At 37.8% G+C, this 18,852-nt stretch overlaps 1 protein-coding gene across 2 annotated transcripts in view; it reads left to right on the forward strand.

Moving 5' to 3' along the window:
- gnb1l (guanine nucleotide binding protein (G protein), beta polypeptide 1-like) overlaps nucleotides 1-18,852 on the forward strand; it is a 63,518-nt gene that overhangs the window by 12,711 nt on the left and 31,955 nt on the right. The window contains exons 3-5 of one of the 2 annotated variants that reach the window (XM_039771512.1): nucleotides 17,530-17,651; nucleotides 18,134-18,259; nucleotides 18,490-18,652. In XM_039771512.1, coding sequence (XP_039627446.1) covers nucleotides 17,533-17,651; nucleotides 18,134-18,259; nucleotides 18,490-18,652 — 408 coding nt within the window. In that variant the 5' untranslated portion in view covers nucleotides 17,530-17,532. The remainder of the gene's footprint in view (nucleotides 1-17,529; nucleotides 17,652-18,133; nucleotides 18,260-18,489; nucleotides 18,653-18,852) is intronic. The other variant, XM_039771513.1, reaches the window with a different exon arrangement.

The raw sequence follows: 18,852 nt of genomic DNA on the forward strand, positions 1-18,852 counted from the left end.
AAAAGAAGATTTTTGGAGTGAGTTGGATGAAGTGATGAACAGTGTACCCAAGGGTGATTGGAGCGGATTTGAATGGGCATGTTGGTGAAGGGAACAATGGAGACGAGGAGGTGATGGGTAGGTATGGTGGCAAGGAGAGGGATGAAGGAGGTCAGAGGATAGTAGATTTTGCCAAAAGGATGGACATGGCTGTGGTGAATACGTATTTTAAGAAGAGGGAGGAACATAGGGTGACATGCAAGAGTGGAGGAAGATGCACACATGTGGATTACATCCCATGCAGAAGAGTTGATCTGCAGGAGATTGAAGACTGCAAAGTGGTGGCAGGGTAAAGTGTAGTTAAGCAGCATAGGATGGTGGTCTGTAGGATGACGTTGGAGATGAAGAAGAGGAAGAGAATGAGGGCAGAGCCAAGGATCAAATGGTGGTAGTTGAAAAAGAAAGACTGCAAGGTTGAGTTTAGGGAGGAGGTGAGACAGGCACTGGGTGGTAGTGAATAATTACCAGACAGTTGGGAAACTACAGCAGATATAGTAAGGGTGACAGCAAGAAGGGTGCTTGGCGTGACATCTGGAAAGAGGAAGGAGGAAAAGGAAACCTGGAGGTGGAATGAGGAAATACATTCATGAGGAAGTACATACATGTACTGGAGAGGATACAGAGGAAGAGGATGGCAAAGAAGAAGTGGGATAGTCGGAGAGATGCAGAAAGTAGACAAGAGTACAAGGAAATAAGGCGCAAGGTGAAGAGAGAGGTGACGAAGGCTAAATAAAAGCTATGATGAGTTGTATGAGAGGTTGGACACTAAGGAGGGAGAAAAGGACCTGTGGGCTTGACAGAGGGACCGAGCTGGGAAAGATGTGCAGCAGGTTAGGGTGATAAAGGATAAAGATGGAAATGTACTCACAAGCGAGGAGAGTGTGTTGAGCAGATGGAAAGAGTATTTTGAGAGGCTGATGAATGAAGAGAATGAGAGAGAAGAGGTTGGATGATGTGGAGATAGTGAATCAGGAACTGCAACTGATTAACAAGGAGGAAGTAAGGACAGCTGTGAAGAGGATGAAAAATGGAAATGCCATTGGTCCAGATGATATACCTGTGGAAGCATGGAGGCGTCTTGGAGAGATGGCAGTGGAGTTTTTAACCAGATTGTTTAATGGAATCTTGGAAAGTGGGAGGATGTCGGAGGAGTGGAGAAGAAGTGTACTGGTGCTGATATTTAAGAATAAGGGGATGTGCAGGACTGTAGTAACTACGGGGAATAAAATTGATGAGCCACAGCATGAAGTTATGGGAAAGAGTAGTGGAAGCTAGGTTAAGAAGTGAGGTGATGATTAGTGAGCAGCAGTATGGTTTCATGTCAAGAAAGAGCACCACAGATGCAATGTTTGCTCTGAGGATGTTGATGGAGAAGTTTAGAGAAGGCCAGAAGGAGTTGCATTGTCTTTGTGGACCTGGAGAAAACATATGACAGGGTGCCTTGAGAGGAGTTGTGGTATTGTATGAGGAAGTCTGAGTGTCAGAGAAGTACGTAAGAGCTGTACAGGATATGTACGAGGGAAGTGTGACCGTGGTGAGGTCTGCGGTTGGAGTGATGGATGCATTTAAGTTGGAGGTGGGATTACATCAGGGATCGGCTCTGAGCCCTTTCTTATTTGCAGTGGTGATGTAGAGGTTGACAGACGAGATTAGACAGGAGTCCCCGTGGACTATGATGTTTGCTGATGACATTGTGATCTGTAGCGATAGTAGGGAGCAGGTTGAGGAGACCCTGGAGAGTTGGAGATATGCTCTAGAGAGGAGAGGAATGAAGATCAGTAGGAACAAGACAGAATACATGTGTATAAACGAGAGGGAGGGCATTGGAATGCCGAGGATGCAGGGAGTAGAGTTGGTGAAGGTGGATGAGTATAAATACTTGGGATCAACAGTACAGAGTAATGGGGATGGTCTAAGAGAGGTGAAAAATAGAGCACAGGCAGGGTGGAATGGGTGGAAAAGAGTGTCAGGAGTAATTTGTGACAGACGGGTATCAGCAAGAGTGAAAGGGAAGGTCTACAGGACGGTAGTGAGACCAGCTATGTTATACAGGTTGGAGATGGTGGCATTGACCAAAATGCAGGGGACTGCTGAAGGTAGCAGAACTAAAGATGCTAAGATTTGCATTGCGTGTGACGAGGATGGATAGGATTAGAAAGTAGGACATTAGAGGGTCAGGTTGGGAGACAAAGTCAGAGAATTGAAATTGCGTTGGTTTGGACATGTGCAGAGATGATATGCTAAGGATAGAGCAGCCAGGGAAGAGTAAAAGAAGAAGGCCTAAGAGAAGGTTTATGGATGTGGCGAGAGGGGACATGCAGGTGATGGGTGTAACAGAACAAGATGCAGAGGACAGAAAGATACGGAAGAAGATGATCCGCTGTGGCAACCCCTAACGGGAGCCGCTGAAAGAAGGAGACTATTTGAGCAAGTGCAGCCTGAATTTTAATGCCTTCCTAAAAGCCAAGTTTAAAAGTAGGCAATAAGAAAACAAAGCCAATGTATTAATTCTCAAAATGGCACAGCATATAAGACACAAACAGGTCAACGTAAAAATTAAACAATTGAAACGGCTGTTGACTTTGCATGCACTGCTGAAGACTGATTTTTTTATATAAGCATCTTTTAAATGGACATACATTAAAACCTGAGTTAAAACTTTGCAAATGCTATCCTCAATTGTTCATCACTATCACCAACTTTATAATTATACTCTAAACAAGTGTTTTTCAGCTGATGAACAATGAGAGCTACCCAGGTGTCCCATATAGGACTGCCTGTATGAAAGGGATGAAGTAGCTGGGAAAATGCATCCTCACTAAGTGCTGTTATTGTGAATGCCAGCCTCCAAGCTACTTTTTTTGCTGGTGTCTTTGATAGTCTTACACCTTCGGACAGTTTAGCAAATGTATAGATTTAATTCTTTTGTGATTGGTAGCATTGTGGTGTGCTTTGGGATTTTTTTTTTGCGTTGCAAAAACTGTCAGCACAAAAATAATGGCTGGAATACACTGTTGTACCCACACCTTTGCTCCTGGCGCACTACAAAAGGTCTCTGTAGTAGCTATATCTCACTTAAAAACTGACATTGTGCATTACTTGGGTGGTTATGTTGTGTTCTTTGCATAAGTTAGCAAAGATACTGCAAACTGGGAAAGATGGGTAGTGAGATTCATATCAATTCTGTTTTGTATAGTAGGACAGCAAGCACTGTAAGCTATCTGGCAGACTGGCATGTTAAATATCGAGGTACTAGAGACTTATTTTGGTTTAAGTGCCACTCAAAGAAAACCTACTTTGCATACGTGTAATATGACATTGATTCGATCTTCTTACAGAAACGTGACATGAAAAATTAAAGAGCACAATTTTTACCTTTGCTACTTTTCTTTAGTATTGCTCCAAGAGTACCATAAATAAATCCCACTTCCTCCCATTCCCCTGCACCTATGTTGGTGTGTCTAAATCAAGGAAATGAATACTTGTACCACGTATTGACATGTGACAAGTCATTGTGAAATGTGTCATTTGGAACTTTTAAAAAGTTTGAGGAATAAAATTAAATTTTTTGATAGGATATAAATATGGTACTGGACGTGTATGTAATTCTTCTGTTTCACACTTGACTCTTATCATTGTTGCATAATTCTAGCCAGGGATGCGACAATATTTTTTAACGTGTTAAACAGGGCACATTATTCACAAAAATCAGCATGTTAACTTTTCCAGGCCTAGTTCAAGCATCATTTTTTCTAATGTTTCAGATAGCTCAGCAAAAGGAGAAGGAAAATCATGAAGCAGTGGAATGCATAGAGCTTGCATTAAAAGTATTGGTCTGGCTGTGGAGAAAAAAATTGAAAAAACCACACAACCAGCCCTGATAGTAGCTTCGATTGAACTAAAGGTCACCAGTCCGCTGTGTGTTGAAAGGTACCTGGCTCTAGAATCCTCTCTGATTTAATAACATGAAGGGGAAGCTATCCCTCTCTCATAATTAGGCGTAATTACCAAGGAGGTGTTGACAGATAGGCTAAAAAGAGACAAACTGCCTTTATCCAAAGACTTAGAGTCAGATTACTGCTGCTGTCTTATCTGTAACTTGGATAGTAGATGTCTCAATCTTCGTTAGGTCTTCAAAGTGGGAATGGGATATGGAGGGTGGCTAGGATTTGGGATGAGACTGGAAAAAAAAAATAAAGTGCTTTGACTTGTGTGCGTTAAATTAATCCGTCCTTCTATAGATGACTTAGACCTCAGAGTTTCAATTACTAAGCTATTTGTCCCCTGGTGTGCATGTATTGCATTGAATATTAGTTTGAGACCTCGTCAGATCATTCCTGCCACTGGCTATAAGACTTGGACCTGGAGTCTAGCTGCTGTAAAAGAACTCTTTGTTTGCTATGCTTTATTAAACTTTGGGCTTTACTTGGCATATTCTGATTTATTTATTTATTTATTTATTTATTTAGGACAAACAGGCTTACAGCAATGCGCAATTTACATTACCTTCATGGTGAAATTTTGTGAGCAAAATATTTGTCAGACTTCAGGCCCATATTTATCAACATTTGGTGTTAGGGAAAGGTTTATTATTGTCCTGAAAGAGCAGCAGCATGCCGACAACTTCTTGCCAATAAAAGGGCACTTCAAATACATGCCCTGAAGAATCCATAAAGCCAGGTTTCTCTCTACAATAGTCATATTTGATGTTGGCCAAGTTCAAACTAACATTTAGCAAGCAGCACTCAGGCTCTTTGGCTGAACTCCATTGACACCTGTGCTAATAAGAGTCCAGCAGAACTTTACAAAGGCTCTCTTTTTTTGCACCTGTAAAAAAGCCAAACAAATATTAAGTGAATGTGAATTCTTTATACTTTTTTTGTTGTTAGTGTTTCATACACCTATTGAAATCTTGAGTAACATACTTATTTTAAAGTCTTTACATTTTCAATCCCCAGCATAGTTTGTGACTTGCTAGAAATCCTTTTCTCATCTTTTTGATAACTAGGTGATTTGAGACCAGAGTGCTAACAGTTTCAAATATAACATGATTATTAATTCTATCCAGACATATTGTCTAATGACAAAGGACCTAAACTGTTAACCATATGTTGTCCAGTTCATTTGCTACATCTGAATTTCTGTGCAACCTACTGAACTTGCTAGTTCAAATCGCAGAATTATGGAAATCATTGTGCTGCTCTCTTTTTTTATAAACTTCTTTGAATTAAAGCACCAGCTAAATAAATTGATAAGATTATGTTGCTGCCTCACATCAACAGAGTGGTTGACTCATCCCCAGGTCAGAAACTGTACAAGATGTGGAAGGAGACCCAGTGTCAACAACATGCTAGTTAGGTTAATTGGGGGCCCTTAATTGACCCAATATGTGTGAGTTTGGTTTAGCTATTGATTATACAGTGTGATGGATGGATGCCCTGTGACCTCTATGTCCCCAATACTACTGCTTCATGTCCAGAACATTGTAGAAATCAGCAGGTTAGATAATGGTGAACTACAGTGGGCTGGCGCCCTGCCCGGGGTTTGTTTCCTGCCTTGTGCCCTGTGCTGGCTGGGACTGACTCCAGCAGACCCTTGTGGCCCTGTAGTTAGCATATAGCAGGTTGGATACTGGATGGATGGATGGATGGATGGATGGACAGATAATGGTGAATGTATATAAATCAGCCTCCCCTTATTGTGCACTTGAAACGTCAGCTCAGTAAATTCAGACCAGGGGCTTTGCATTACCACCCATGTCATAAGTTAGTAATTTTGAATACAAAGATTTTTTGGAAAACAAACAAACAAATTTGTAATTGCACATATTTTTTTCACAGTGCTGTTGTTTTAATCTTCCTGCTGTTTCAAATCCTAACTGCCCTAGGATTACACAGGTAGTTGAGGTGGTAGATTTGGTAACATTTTACATAAACATTAAAACATTTTAATCACCAGGTAATAATGCTGCTCTTGATAGGAGCTGTTTAAAGTAACTTTGGGGCATCCCATTCAACTCCTGTACATAGAATGAAAATGGGAATAGGCCACTCCCAGTGGTGGAGGCTCTTTCTCAAACTGCCAATATTCTATATTTGTTTTTGTTGGGCTGTGCTTTTTTTTCCCCTCATGCAAATTATTTATCTGGCCAATTTGGATAGTGGTTATACTTGCTTGTTTGTGTGTTTGCTTTTATGCAGTGACTTGTGCATTTTGAATGACCACAATAACCATTGTTTCTCTTTTTAACCACATTGAGTTTTAGTAGACTAACATAGCTGTGCAAGAGGTATGCCTTTCATAAGTAGCATTTTGAAAGCAAACTTATACTTTTCAAAGTGTCATGTCAGCTGCTTGCTGCTTTGTACCACCTTTTGCTAAAATAAGAATTTCAGACTAATCCCCTCTTTCAGGTGAAACCTTTCTATAAGACAGGAATGCAAGTCTTTTTTTTTTTCTTTTAAATAGAGCAAGATAGCTACAGCCGGTATTAAAGGATCAACAAAGAGGGGAGGCGACTCATGTCTGTCTCTCTCTCTCTCTCTCTCTCTCTCTCTCAGTTCGGCAGCTCTGATTTGTGTTAGAAGAATGAAACTGACTAACTCCTCCAGTGAGAATGTGAAAAGTCAGTCTTTTTATGTTTTGAAAAAGTTGTAATTTTCTGGTGAATTTACACAGATGTGGCTGTACCAATTTGCAATTGATTTAGTGTTCAATTACTGTTAAGAATCCATATATATTCATCCAACTATCTACCATTAAACTTGCTTAATTCATTTCAGGGTTACAGGTCTGGCAGGGTGTGCAGAAGGACCCAAAACTAAATCATTGCAGTGAATGACATGGGGCCAATTTAGATATGCCAGTTAGATTAATAAATAAGCTATATATAAGAAATAAGTGGCTGAAAATCCCAACTTTTTAGTGTATATAACAGAGAACAATTAGGCCCATCACTCACGTAGTGGGACGTTCTGCCAGTTCATTTTCTCCCTTTACTCCAACCTATTTCTGTCTAGCCTTTTTCTTGCATTGGGCATTTTCTTGACTTCTCACATTCTTGTTGATGCAGAAAAGTGAATTCATCTGGGGTGGGATAGACATTTAATTTGGGTTAGGATTAGGACTTGTGTAAAATCTGCAGGAATTCAGGGTAAGTCACACAGTGATACTTACTGTAAGTGGAATTCAGAAAGTGTGGACCACTTTCATTTATTTATTACAAACTCTGTTGGCAACTAAATTAGTGTCTTGTCATTGAGTATTAGTGTGTGAGTGCATAAAATAGTGCCCTGAAGTATCATGCACCTGCTCCATTCTTGTGCTTAGGAATTTAGTTAGTTTTAGATTTTGTGACTATAATCATGAATGAACAAATAGTTGTTTAATTTGTGCTTTAAGAGTTTAAAGTGTGCAGTTTAATATGATGTTATTGTCCTGCAGTTTGTATTTGTTTGGTACCAAACTTTGTTGAGAAAAAAATACATTAATAAATAAATACCTTACAATACTACATCTAAACAGATCACTGGTGGTAGGAGAAAGAATGTTTCACCCAAGATGCATTTGTTTCTCATTATCTCCTCATGGAGAGAAGTTTCCCTTTGCTATGTTGCAAAATTGTTTTCTGAAGTGGTATAGTAATGCACTGTTACTACTAAAGTCTGCAAGTAACTCCTTTTACAGCCATATGGTATGTAATGCTAGGGATAAAGCCACATTAACAGATAATTTCTTGATTGAAGAAGATGCCACATAGCCATTTAAATAGACTTTTAGGTTTGCAGTAGGTTCACTGTTCTGCATCATTAGATGTGTAAATTGCTTGTCCTGGGGTGCTTTTAACTTCATTTTCATGATTATTGTTTTTGTGTAGGGTCAGCACTTATTTGCGTTTTCCAACTGCTTGTGGTGTCATTTGGTGTATTTATAAAGTATTTCAAGAACAAATACTTAACATCTTTGACAGACAAAAAAGCTGAAGTGTTTAGTAGCCACCCATCCATGCCAGTGAGTACTTACTCTAATGTTGAAGAATGAGGGAGCAGCATAGTGGTCAGTTAAAAAGGCAAGAAAGACTAAACAAAGTTGTTTAAGCAGTAGTTACAGTTCTTTTTAGCTACTTTCCATAGTATCTAAGTAGTGATATCTGATATTTCATCTTAATGATTTTGATTGGAAAATTACTTTCATTGTATTTTGTACACATGGCACAAGCACCTCTGTCTTATCAAATCACTGGCTATACCAGATCCGTGCCAGTTGATCGTTTACCAGAGATCATCCCCTACTTCAGCCACAAGGGTCAAAGGTGACAAGGCTTCATTATACTAACATGCTGGCTCTGCTTCCAGGGCTATAGTAAGTTATTGACAGCCTAAACTTTCTCCCATGATCTCTGTCTGGTAATCCCACTACAAAGGGCCAGGCATCCTTGGTAGCACAATTACAATTAGGAGCCATTTTCTGAATGGTTTGGAAGATCTCAGAATTTCATCTGCCTATACCTGTGCCTATCTTTTGTTTTTTCAGTGAATGTCATGCCTGTATTAGTTGCATTTCTTTTTAATAACCTACAAGACTTATATGGTATGCTTCGATGATTTAGTATTTATCATATTAGATTCTCCTCATGCTGTACCTCTGTGTCTTTCTTCTGTTCTTGGCATCTCTTTTCCAGCCCAATATCCTGCCATAGTGTCTAGATAAATGCTTTACATGACTAGCTTCATATACAGGTGCATCGCAATAAATTACAATATCATCAAAAATTAATTTATTTCAGTAATTCAATTCAGAAAGTGAAACTCATATATTATATAGATTCATTACACTCTGAGTGATATATTTCTTTTTTTTAATTTTATTTATTTTAAATAACATTCCATACAAATAAATCAAGTTTTACAAAAAGAATAATTTCAAAACAAATTAACCCCCACGCCTTTGAGAAAGAAAGCTAGGCCAGCAGAGTAAAACTTTAAGCTAGTAAAAATAAGTACATAGGTAAATTAATAAAGATAAATGGAGTAAAAGAGGGGCAAGAACCTGCCTCCTCAATTCTAATGTTGTAAAAAGCGGCACATTTAGCAGTTGTTATGGGTGAGAAATCCAGAAAAATGCGGATGTGGTTATTTTCAAATATAATCTCATGTTTCTGACTGAGAAGTAACATTCCATGTAATTTAAATGTAGTTTCTCAAAACGCACAATGAGACTCCTTAGAGGTTTAGAGGTATTTGATGCACGTATGCGGTAAGCTGCAGCTGTCTCTGTGTCTGATTTAAAGTCATTCTGGCAGTGATAGGTACGTCACAAACATTTGTGGCAACAAAAACATTGCAGTTGGCATTCCAACAGATGACACATCACAAACACTGATTTTTCGTATCCCATACAAAATGACATGTAACAGAGACATGCATTTGTCATTCCAACAGAGGGGTAGATACATCATAAACATTTGTAGTAAAGCATTTTAAAATTACGAGTGATGTAGTTGTGATGCACCGTCTGTTGGAATGACAAGTGCAATGCATTTTGTTACTACATGTATTGCAATATCCATTGTAATAGACAGTATGCTGCAAAGTTTAACATAGAGGTCTGTCTTGATTGTTTTGATTTCAACCCACCTTAGACGTGGAGCTCAGAATGTTTTAAATAATTTTGCAACAAATTCTGAAATCCAGTTTTCGTTTTGTCATTCTGGTGTATTGAGTGTTTTTTGACTTTGGTGGAGTGGGTGTGGAATAAGTGAAATGATTTTTAGCTCAAGGCTGCAACACAATTGAATGTGTAAATAATGAAGGGTCCAAATATTTACTGAAGGCATTATAGTGTGTCAGGTGTTAAAGGTTTGAATTTTATTTCTTCTGGGGGCTGTCTTGTGTACTGCATTAAGAAACACAAAAACTAATCTTGAACAAAGTTCTTCTTCTACCTTATAAAATATCATAAAGAGTGTAAAACAAATGGCACACTAAAGACATTTTGAAGCACGAGAGACCATGGGAGATCTTCACACAATGCACGTGTTCACTGCCCAGATTCTCCTTTAATAAAGTTTTTTTTTTTTTTTTATACATTTCACAAAAATCATTTATTTATTATTCTGAAACATGATGATTGTGTGGCAGCATAGTGGCACAGTGCTTAGCTGCACTGCCTCCCAGCTCTGAGAGCCTGGACTCAAGTCTTGGCCTGCAAACATTCTTTATGGAGCTGGGATCTTCACACTCGATTTGCAAGCCCCAACTTTAACGATTCTCTAGGAGACCTTCGATTTTAATATTATGCGATATATTTTAAGCATTTATTTCTTTTCATTTTTTTTTTTTTCCTTATGGCCCCACCAACACCAGCAGATGACATATCAGATTCACTTTCAGATTAAAGTAAATGTTGCATTTCATTTGGAAATCAAGGTCCCAGAGTCTGGAGGAAGAGTGGAGAGGCACAGAATCCAGGTTACTTGAGGTCCAGTGTGAAGTTTCCAAAGTCAGTGATGATTTGGGGAGCCATGTCATTGGCTGGTGTTGGTCCACTATGTTTTATCAAGTCCAAAGTCAGTGCAGCCATCTACCAGGAAATTTTAGAGTACTTCATACTTCCCTTTGCTGACAAGTTTTATGGAGATGCTGATTTCATTTTCCAGCAGGATTTGGCACCTGTCCACACTGTCCACAAAAGTACCAATACCTGGTTTAATGACCATGGTATCACTGTACTTGATTGGCCAGCAAACTCGCCTGACCTAAACTCCATAGATTATGGGGTATTGTCAAGAAGAAGATGAGAGACACCAGACCCAACAATGCAGACGAGTCAAAGGCAGCTATCAAAATATCCTGGGCTTTCAGAACACCTCAGCAATGCCACAGGCTGATCGCCTCTGTGCCAAGCCACATTGATGCAGTAATTCATGCAAAAGGATCCCTGACCAAGTACTGAGTGTGTAGATGGACATATTGTTCATTAGGCCAACATTTCTTTCTTTATTTTTATTATTGATCTTATGTAATATTCTAATTTTCTGAGACACTGAATTTTGAGTTTTCATTACATATAGGTCATAATCTGCAAAATGAAAAGAAACAAATGCTTGAAATATGTCACACTGTTTGTCATGAATCTATATATAATATGAGTTTCACTTTTTAATTTGAATTACCAAAATAAATTTAACTTTTTGATGATATTCTAACTTATTGAGATGCACCTGTAGTGCTTAGAAGATGACAGCCATCTTCAGGGGAAAATAACTGAGCTGTAGATATGCACACATAGTTATATTTATTTTTCAAAATAATTATCATGTAGCCCTTTGTTTGTGTAATACTGTGCCTACAAAAAAGCTAGTTATGTTCCTTGTTTCATGTGGTAATTGGGATGCCACTGTCCATTGGTTCAGAATGACCTTTTATATCATGGAGTGTTCAGCAGAGACTAGATATTAGTGCCCTTGGTTAATTAGGGAGGCTGGACATTGACTTATCTTCAGATGACAGATTAACATGGACAATTTACCTGGTAGCCTGCTGAAGTGACCTCTTTTCAGAATGCCAGTAGATCTGGTTTCATTGAGCTTGCCATTGATATAGGCAGCAGATAAAGAAAACAGTTAAACGGACTGTCATTATCCCAGACAACAAACGGTGTGTTTGAGTTTATTAATTTTCGTAGGACCCCTCAGGAGGAGTGCATTCCAGAGTTTTGAACTGACGCTTTCTAGACATTCCTGAAATGGTAAGCTGATCAGATTCTTTCAAAAGATAAACATTTTGCAGTGCTCTGCCACTTGGTCACTTTAATTTTCCTTTGTCTGTTACATGTGAACACTCATGCAGTGCATTTTGCATAAAAACAATCACAGCCTACAGCACAGTCTTTATTCTCCTAAAACCCATACAGATGAAAAGGCCAAAATCTTACAAGTTTGTTTATATTCATTAAATTGTCTGAAGAAGTGATTTATGGTGTTTTGGTAATAATTTCAAACCTGAAAAATAAAATTAATGACACAGTTTTGTATTTGTTTTATTTTTTCTTTCCAGCTATTATCCTTAGGGTTTGTGTATGTTTACGGTAAAGAAGAATTCTGTAATGAAAGCTGCTCTTTAATGATAACTTAATGACTACTTATTAATGGTCTTCAGCTAATTTAAATGATAAACATGTCTGTTAATGTTTGAGATTTCAGCAGTTGAAATTGTGCTCATCTCATTAGCAGTATTTGACAGTGAAATAAAGCCTGCTCTGCTAAAGAAAAAAAAACTGAACCTTAAGTAAGCCTAAAACTTCTTGACTTTTTGTCCTTTTTAAACCATGTTGATTTTATGTGTAGAAAATTCTGTTTTGCTTCAGTATAAGAGATGATTGAAGCTTTAGATCAAGTTTGGATCCATTATGTTGCTTTCATCTAAGTGTGAAAGCTCATACAGCAGTGGTATGTAAGGGATCAAAAATTTCCTCTGTATTGTTGATGCATCAGGGAAGCTGCTTTTACTACACTGGTCATGTGGGTTCTTAATGGTAATGGAATTCAGAGTCCCAAGTTAAATGTCTGTTACACAGGATATAAAAAACGGGCCATAAAACATTGTCAGACAGCTGGAATATCTCTGGGCAGTAAGGGGGCAGCACACATTCTCAGGTTGGGCAGCCTTTTTGGTGTCAGTACACTGTTCTTAATTCCGAGGACTGAACCAGACCACCATGTTACAGAAACTGAACTATTTAAGAGCAAAATAAAGATTAAGGGTGCAAAGGTATTTCTAGCCTGGTGTCCCTGTCACCAAAATAAAAACACCCCGACCACAAAAGCTTATACCAGAGCTTAACTTGAAGTGGACATTAAGTGTTACAAAGCTTCCAATGACATATTTAAGTCAAAAGAACAATTTATGTGAAGGTTAATTGGCAATTTTCCATAAAGTGATGGATACTTCTAATAACAATTACATATTATATAGGACTTTTCTACCTTACTCAAAGCACTCTACATATGCAGAGTGGAAACACTATAGCCACAACCAATGTGCAGCATCCACCTGAATGATGTGAGAGCAGCTATTTTTGCACCAGTATGCTCACCACACCTTACCTATTAGGTCAGGGGCCAGAATGACCAGGTCATGATGGTCAATTTAGCCAGGACGTACACTATTCTTTTTTGAAAGATGCCCATGGATCTTCTACAACCACAGAGGGCAGAGATCTTTTTTCTTTTTTTTTTTTGTCTCATCTGAAGGATGCCATCATTTTTCAGCGCTGTGTCCCCATCACTGGGCTGGGACATTGGGATCCACACAGACCACAGGGTAAGTTAACCCTGGTGGCCTCACCAACATCTCTTATACAGCAACGCAAGTACTGGCCATGCTTAAATGTGCTTAGCTGCAGGTTGACTACTTGTTCTAAAGTTTAAGTTGTTTGGTAAAAATGACTTAGTGGTACTTTGGAGGTAAGAGAGAGGCAAGCCACCTGGCCTGATAAACAGGAGTTCAGATACCTCAATTGGATGATCCTGAGTTGTGACAGAGATTAATTTGACATTTTTAATTTCTGAGTTCTGTCCTTCCATATACATTTAGGCATAACCACTCATACTATCCATAGTCCTTGGTAATTAGTCCAGATATGGTGCAGTGTCACAGGGACTATCTCTTCATCAACTACTAAACATTGCGTGGAAAAGAACACCAGTCTTCACATGGAAAAAGTACCTGATAACTGAAAATGTTATATGTGGCTCAAATGTGCATGAAAGGAGACAAAATGGATCACGGTGATTATAGACCAGTGAGACTTCTGTCTTGTGCAAATTCATGAAAACTATCATATAAAATAAATGAAACTACTTGGGTTCATGAATGATAGATGCTGCTAAACACATCTGTTAATCTTTGCTGAACAGGTAGCTGGAATAAACAAAAGTAAAAGCCTTAGACATGCAATACCACTCTGAGAATGAATATTGAAACTTTTGATATTAGAGATAATTTTGAAAGCTAGATTTGAATTTCTTTAATATGTTGAAGGCAAAGAGCACAGGTAAGAGGAATAATGCTGTCTATGAGTGAAGGTGTCAGTGGAGTCTGTTTCTTCATCTACATTTTACTAATATTTATGATAAAGATACTAGTTATTCTAGTTAGTTACAACTGGGAACAGAGCAAAAGCTATTTGAAAAGACAGACAATCTTCAAAACTTAATGAACACCTGAAAAAATTCAGTTGAACATAGAAAAGGGCAAATAAGAACTTTATAAACAGAGGATGAATAATGCCAACCTAGAGGAAGCAACTTGTGAAATGATTGTAAGGGTTTACTTTGATGCAGTATTTTAATTGTACAAGCACTGTGCATTCACAATTAAAAAACAGATAAAATGTTAGGTTTTATTGTTAAAACAGCAGAATATAAATGAATGGCCAGTTTGCTTGGGCTCTGTAATGTGCTAGTATAATCTCATCTGGTGAACTGTGTCGCTGCTGGCGAGTAAGGCAGGATCAAGCATGAAACAAACATGTACCAAAAGTAATCTCGAAGTCCTAAAAAGTTTTAGTGAAATTTCAAAGCAAACAGTCCACATAAGGATAGAAAAATGTTGTTACACACGTAGAATAAAAGGCAAAAAAAAAGAAAAATGCTTCTTCTTGTTACACTTAAGTTGATTCTACAATTAAGGCTGAGTTATTTTTCTATGCTTTAGTTCATATTCAGTATGTTCTAAATGTACGGCTCTAAACATTCCACTGAGCACATTAAGGCACAGTTTGAAACTGTGTGCACTCCATGCCTTATACATGGCAAGGCAGGTCACTAACTGAGAATAATCTGTAATCAGAGGGACAATAAATAGAATATTCCCTTTCAGTTCAGTTTGTGGGGGTTTTAAGAACCTCTCATATACTATGTACTAATTTATAGGCAAATATTTAACATAATTAAGAAAATACTTCTATGAACTTAATATGACCTAAACAACCTCACAAATGGCTCTTACAAACTGTGTTCTGCTGTGGTTACCACTCTCCAAAAAGACATAGCCATACAATAAGTTGTGTAGAGAGGAGCAACTAAGTATGTTTCGGGATTAAAGGGTAAATCCTAATATGATAGACTCTGGGAAGTAACACTATATGGTAGTCTTGAGCACAGGAGGCTGTTTGGGAGTCTAATCTATGTCTTCAGAATTCTTAAAGGCATCAACAACGTCAATTAAACAACTGAATCTTGTACTTTGGGGCAGTGATGAATGTTGAGGAGGAATGATTTTTTAAGACTGAAGACAGAGATTGTTTAATAACTAAAAGACCTTTAGGAATCTGGAGCAAATGTTGATGACGTAGAAGCAGAAACCTTGACACCTCTTATAAGATATATGGTTATGAGTAGGGAGCACTTAGTTATTAGCTAACAAACAAACTTCAGGGACCGAATTGTCTCCTCTTGTTTGTTAAACTTGCTATGTTTATATAATCTTCATTATTGGAAGAGTGACATTAGAACAATCTAGACAAGAGCAGGCCGTTCAGCCTAACAAAGCTTGCCAGTCCTATCCACTTAATTCTTCTAAAAAAATATCAAGTCTAGTTTCGAAAGTCCCTTACAGTAATGAAGAAAAGTGACAGGAAAGTCTTCTCAAATATAACTCTGGCATGTCAGCTGTAGATAGGAATAATTCATATTACACTTTGGGTATATGGGACACCTTGGATACGATTAACTTCACCTACACCTCAACAGTTCTACCCAGATTAAGTATTTGAAAAACATGAGCTGACACCAATTATACTAACACTTTAGCTGTTGAAATGAGCTAAACGGAAAACTGTCAGGCCAAGTTTTTCAGAAAATGACAGAAATTATTATATGGTTACTTTTTGTTAGTACTGTCAAGAGATTACTCCAAGGTCTATATTGCCCAAACCAGTTACTTTGCTCTGTCTCATATTAAAAATTGTTCTGTGGTATACCTGTCCATGCTGCATGTTTTATATGTAGATGTCCCCTCCTGAAACTGATTTTGGTCTTGATTGTCTGCTAAAATAATCCTGTTTACATTTACATCTATGGCAGACACCTTAACCCTAATCAATGTAAAAACTCAAGATACATTGCAACTGTGTATATACTGTATGTGTCTACAAGTATGTATTTGTAAATAAATAAATAGTGAGAACAGAGGGCAGCACAGTCATTTGGGGACAGTGATTAAACCATGAGTCTTAAGTATTCAAAAGTGCACTGCTCAAACCATAATGCCATAAAGCCTTTCGTATATATTGAAAGTTTTGCTATTTCTTTGCATAGTATAATAAAAAAAAAAACTTGTCTCCTATTACATAATGTACCCTTTACTTATTCTGTTTTATATACACAATCTGCAAAATGTGTTACTAAACCACGAATCCATAGTTTTAAAAAAGAAAAAAAAAAAGAATAGACTCCTAAAACACAAGGTCAACAATAGCAGAGTACAAAAGTCAAGTGGAACATGGACAGCTGTATATACACATGTTGAGCCATAATGATGCTACTATCTCATGGAGCTTTTACTTTAAATTACAGAAAGAAAAAATAGTAGATCTTGCTTCGCTTGAGTTTCTGAATATTTTTAAGTAAAATTTTACACCCTTGCATTTTCTTCGCCATGCTTGTGCCTGTTCAAGATGTGTACTTGTAAACTGTTATTACTAAACATAGAACACACTGTAGACACATCTGCTAATGAGCAATCTGACAAAGATTCTAATAAAGGTTAAGCCTGTGGTTCTCAACCTGTGGGGGGGCCCCCTAGGGGGGCGCAAATTAACAAAAAGTGAAGATGAGAAAAAAGAAAACAAGAATCAAAAATATGAAAAACATCTGTTGAAACCAAAACAAATTAACTTAAACAACATTCTGATACTAGAACAATAAATATAGAGTTAGATAAATGTCAAAGTTAAATAGGTATAATAAAATATGCATCTACATTTCAAAAAAATTTTTGGGCGAGATTAAAACTGTAATGAAAACTCGGGTCGCAAATACTTAAAGGTTGAGAAACACTGGGTTAAGCTTTAAATTAATTGAAATCTCAAGTCACAACTGTTTTAAACATTACAGAACCCCCGCTAATGTACATGTTGACTAGTTTTTGTTGTTTTTTTTTAGGCAGGAATTAAATCGCCAATGAATTACTGCACTTCTTCATTCTGAGCACTCTAATTCCAGCTGTGTATTCCTACTGTGGTTTAAGGGTCTTTGCAACTGGTTGTATTTTAACATACAGCAGTGGGATGTCTGTAGTGTCCTTTGCTACCTTATTGTTCATTTTAGTTGCCTTGCTGTAAGACAGGTGGTATGTTTAACAGTCTTGCAGATTGGCATGACCACAGCCTTTACACCTGAAGCAATTTTTACCTTCTCTTTTGTTTGCTTTGAGCTGGGTTGCCTTACCTGATTTTCATGTTTTTTTGTGCTTCTGTTTTTCTTAGAGAATGATGACTTTACCTCCACCTGAACCCCTGTTTGTTCTACGTGGGGCTGCATCACCTGTGAACACCCTGAAATTTCACTGCAAAACGTCTTGTGGAGCTGAACCTTTCCTCTTCTCTGGGTGAGTTAAGAAATATGGATGGGCCAGTCTAACAAACTGGAAATGAGACATTTAACTGTAATGATAGCCAGCTCCCACAAGAAGTGACTTCTTTCAAGCCTGGACTTTATGCCAGTTGTTTTTTTTTATGGATGATTTCCCTTTCAAAAATTACCGCTTATCTTTTGTATAAATGTGCCTTCAGTAGAGGAGAGGAGTTATTTTCCTTTATGATTATATAATCTCGGATTGAAGCACAATTATATCACTTTCATAATAAAATAACTGCATCTCCTTTCTTTTCAGAGTTCTACTTTGTGTAGTATGTGTGTGTGACAAAAATATTATTTTGACAGCTTCCTATTTGCCAGTTAAACATGAGTTTCAGGTTTATCATCAAATTAACTTTAATTATGATATGATAATGTCAAGTTAACTAGCACATGGTTTATAGTGATTTGGGCCATGGCATGGAATTATTTGCATAATTTTTCCTGTTTCAGGTCTAGTAATGGAATAATTCATACCTGGAGCCTCACAACTAGAAGACCAGTTGCCGAACTAAATGGCCATCAGGGAAAATCAGTTTTATGGGTACAAACCCTATGGGACAATGATTCATTGATCAGGTTTATTTAAAATTTTGTGCTAAATATTGGAAGAACTATTCTGGGGTTGTTACAGTATTACCAAGTATGAAGATTTTAACTGCATCATATTTTGGGAATTTGCTTCACATGCAGAAAATCCATTACTATAATAATAAGCTTAAAAAAAATCTTCCCCAGGTCAGTCTCTAGTGTTAAAGCAATGTAGATGTTTTTGATGTTTTTAATTTTTTCTTTTCATTCCAAGAAAGTCAGGGCCGTGATCTGAGACTTTGCTTGTGGGACCTGGCTGAGGGAAGATGTGCAGTTACTGATACCATCGAGGCAGGCAATGTTGGATTCTGTCAGTGCTCCCTGCTGGACAGGGGTAGCAGTCAGAAGCTGTTAGCTGTGCCTGGCTCCTGTTCAGATGAGGTAAGGGCAGTATTTAGTTTAATAATAAAAGATAACTACAGTGAACAGGATGCCAGAGGCCTTTAGTCAGGCACAGTTTTTGGCCTTGCTGTTAATGTAAGATTATGATTTAAAATATGTAAATATTGATTGCGCCCTACCAGGAATCATTATTGCCTGAGGTAGGTGTGACAGTGTTAATTTCCTCCTCTCGTGTTGAG

This window comes from Polypterus senegalus, chromosome 12 (assembly GCF_016835505.1).
Source record: "Polypterus senegalus isolate Bchr_013 chromosome 12, ASM1683550v1, whole genome shotgun sequence".
Taxonomy (NCBI): Eukaryota; Metazoa; Chordata; class Cladistia; order Polypteriformes; family Polypteridae; genus Polypterus; species Polypterus senegalus.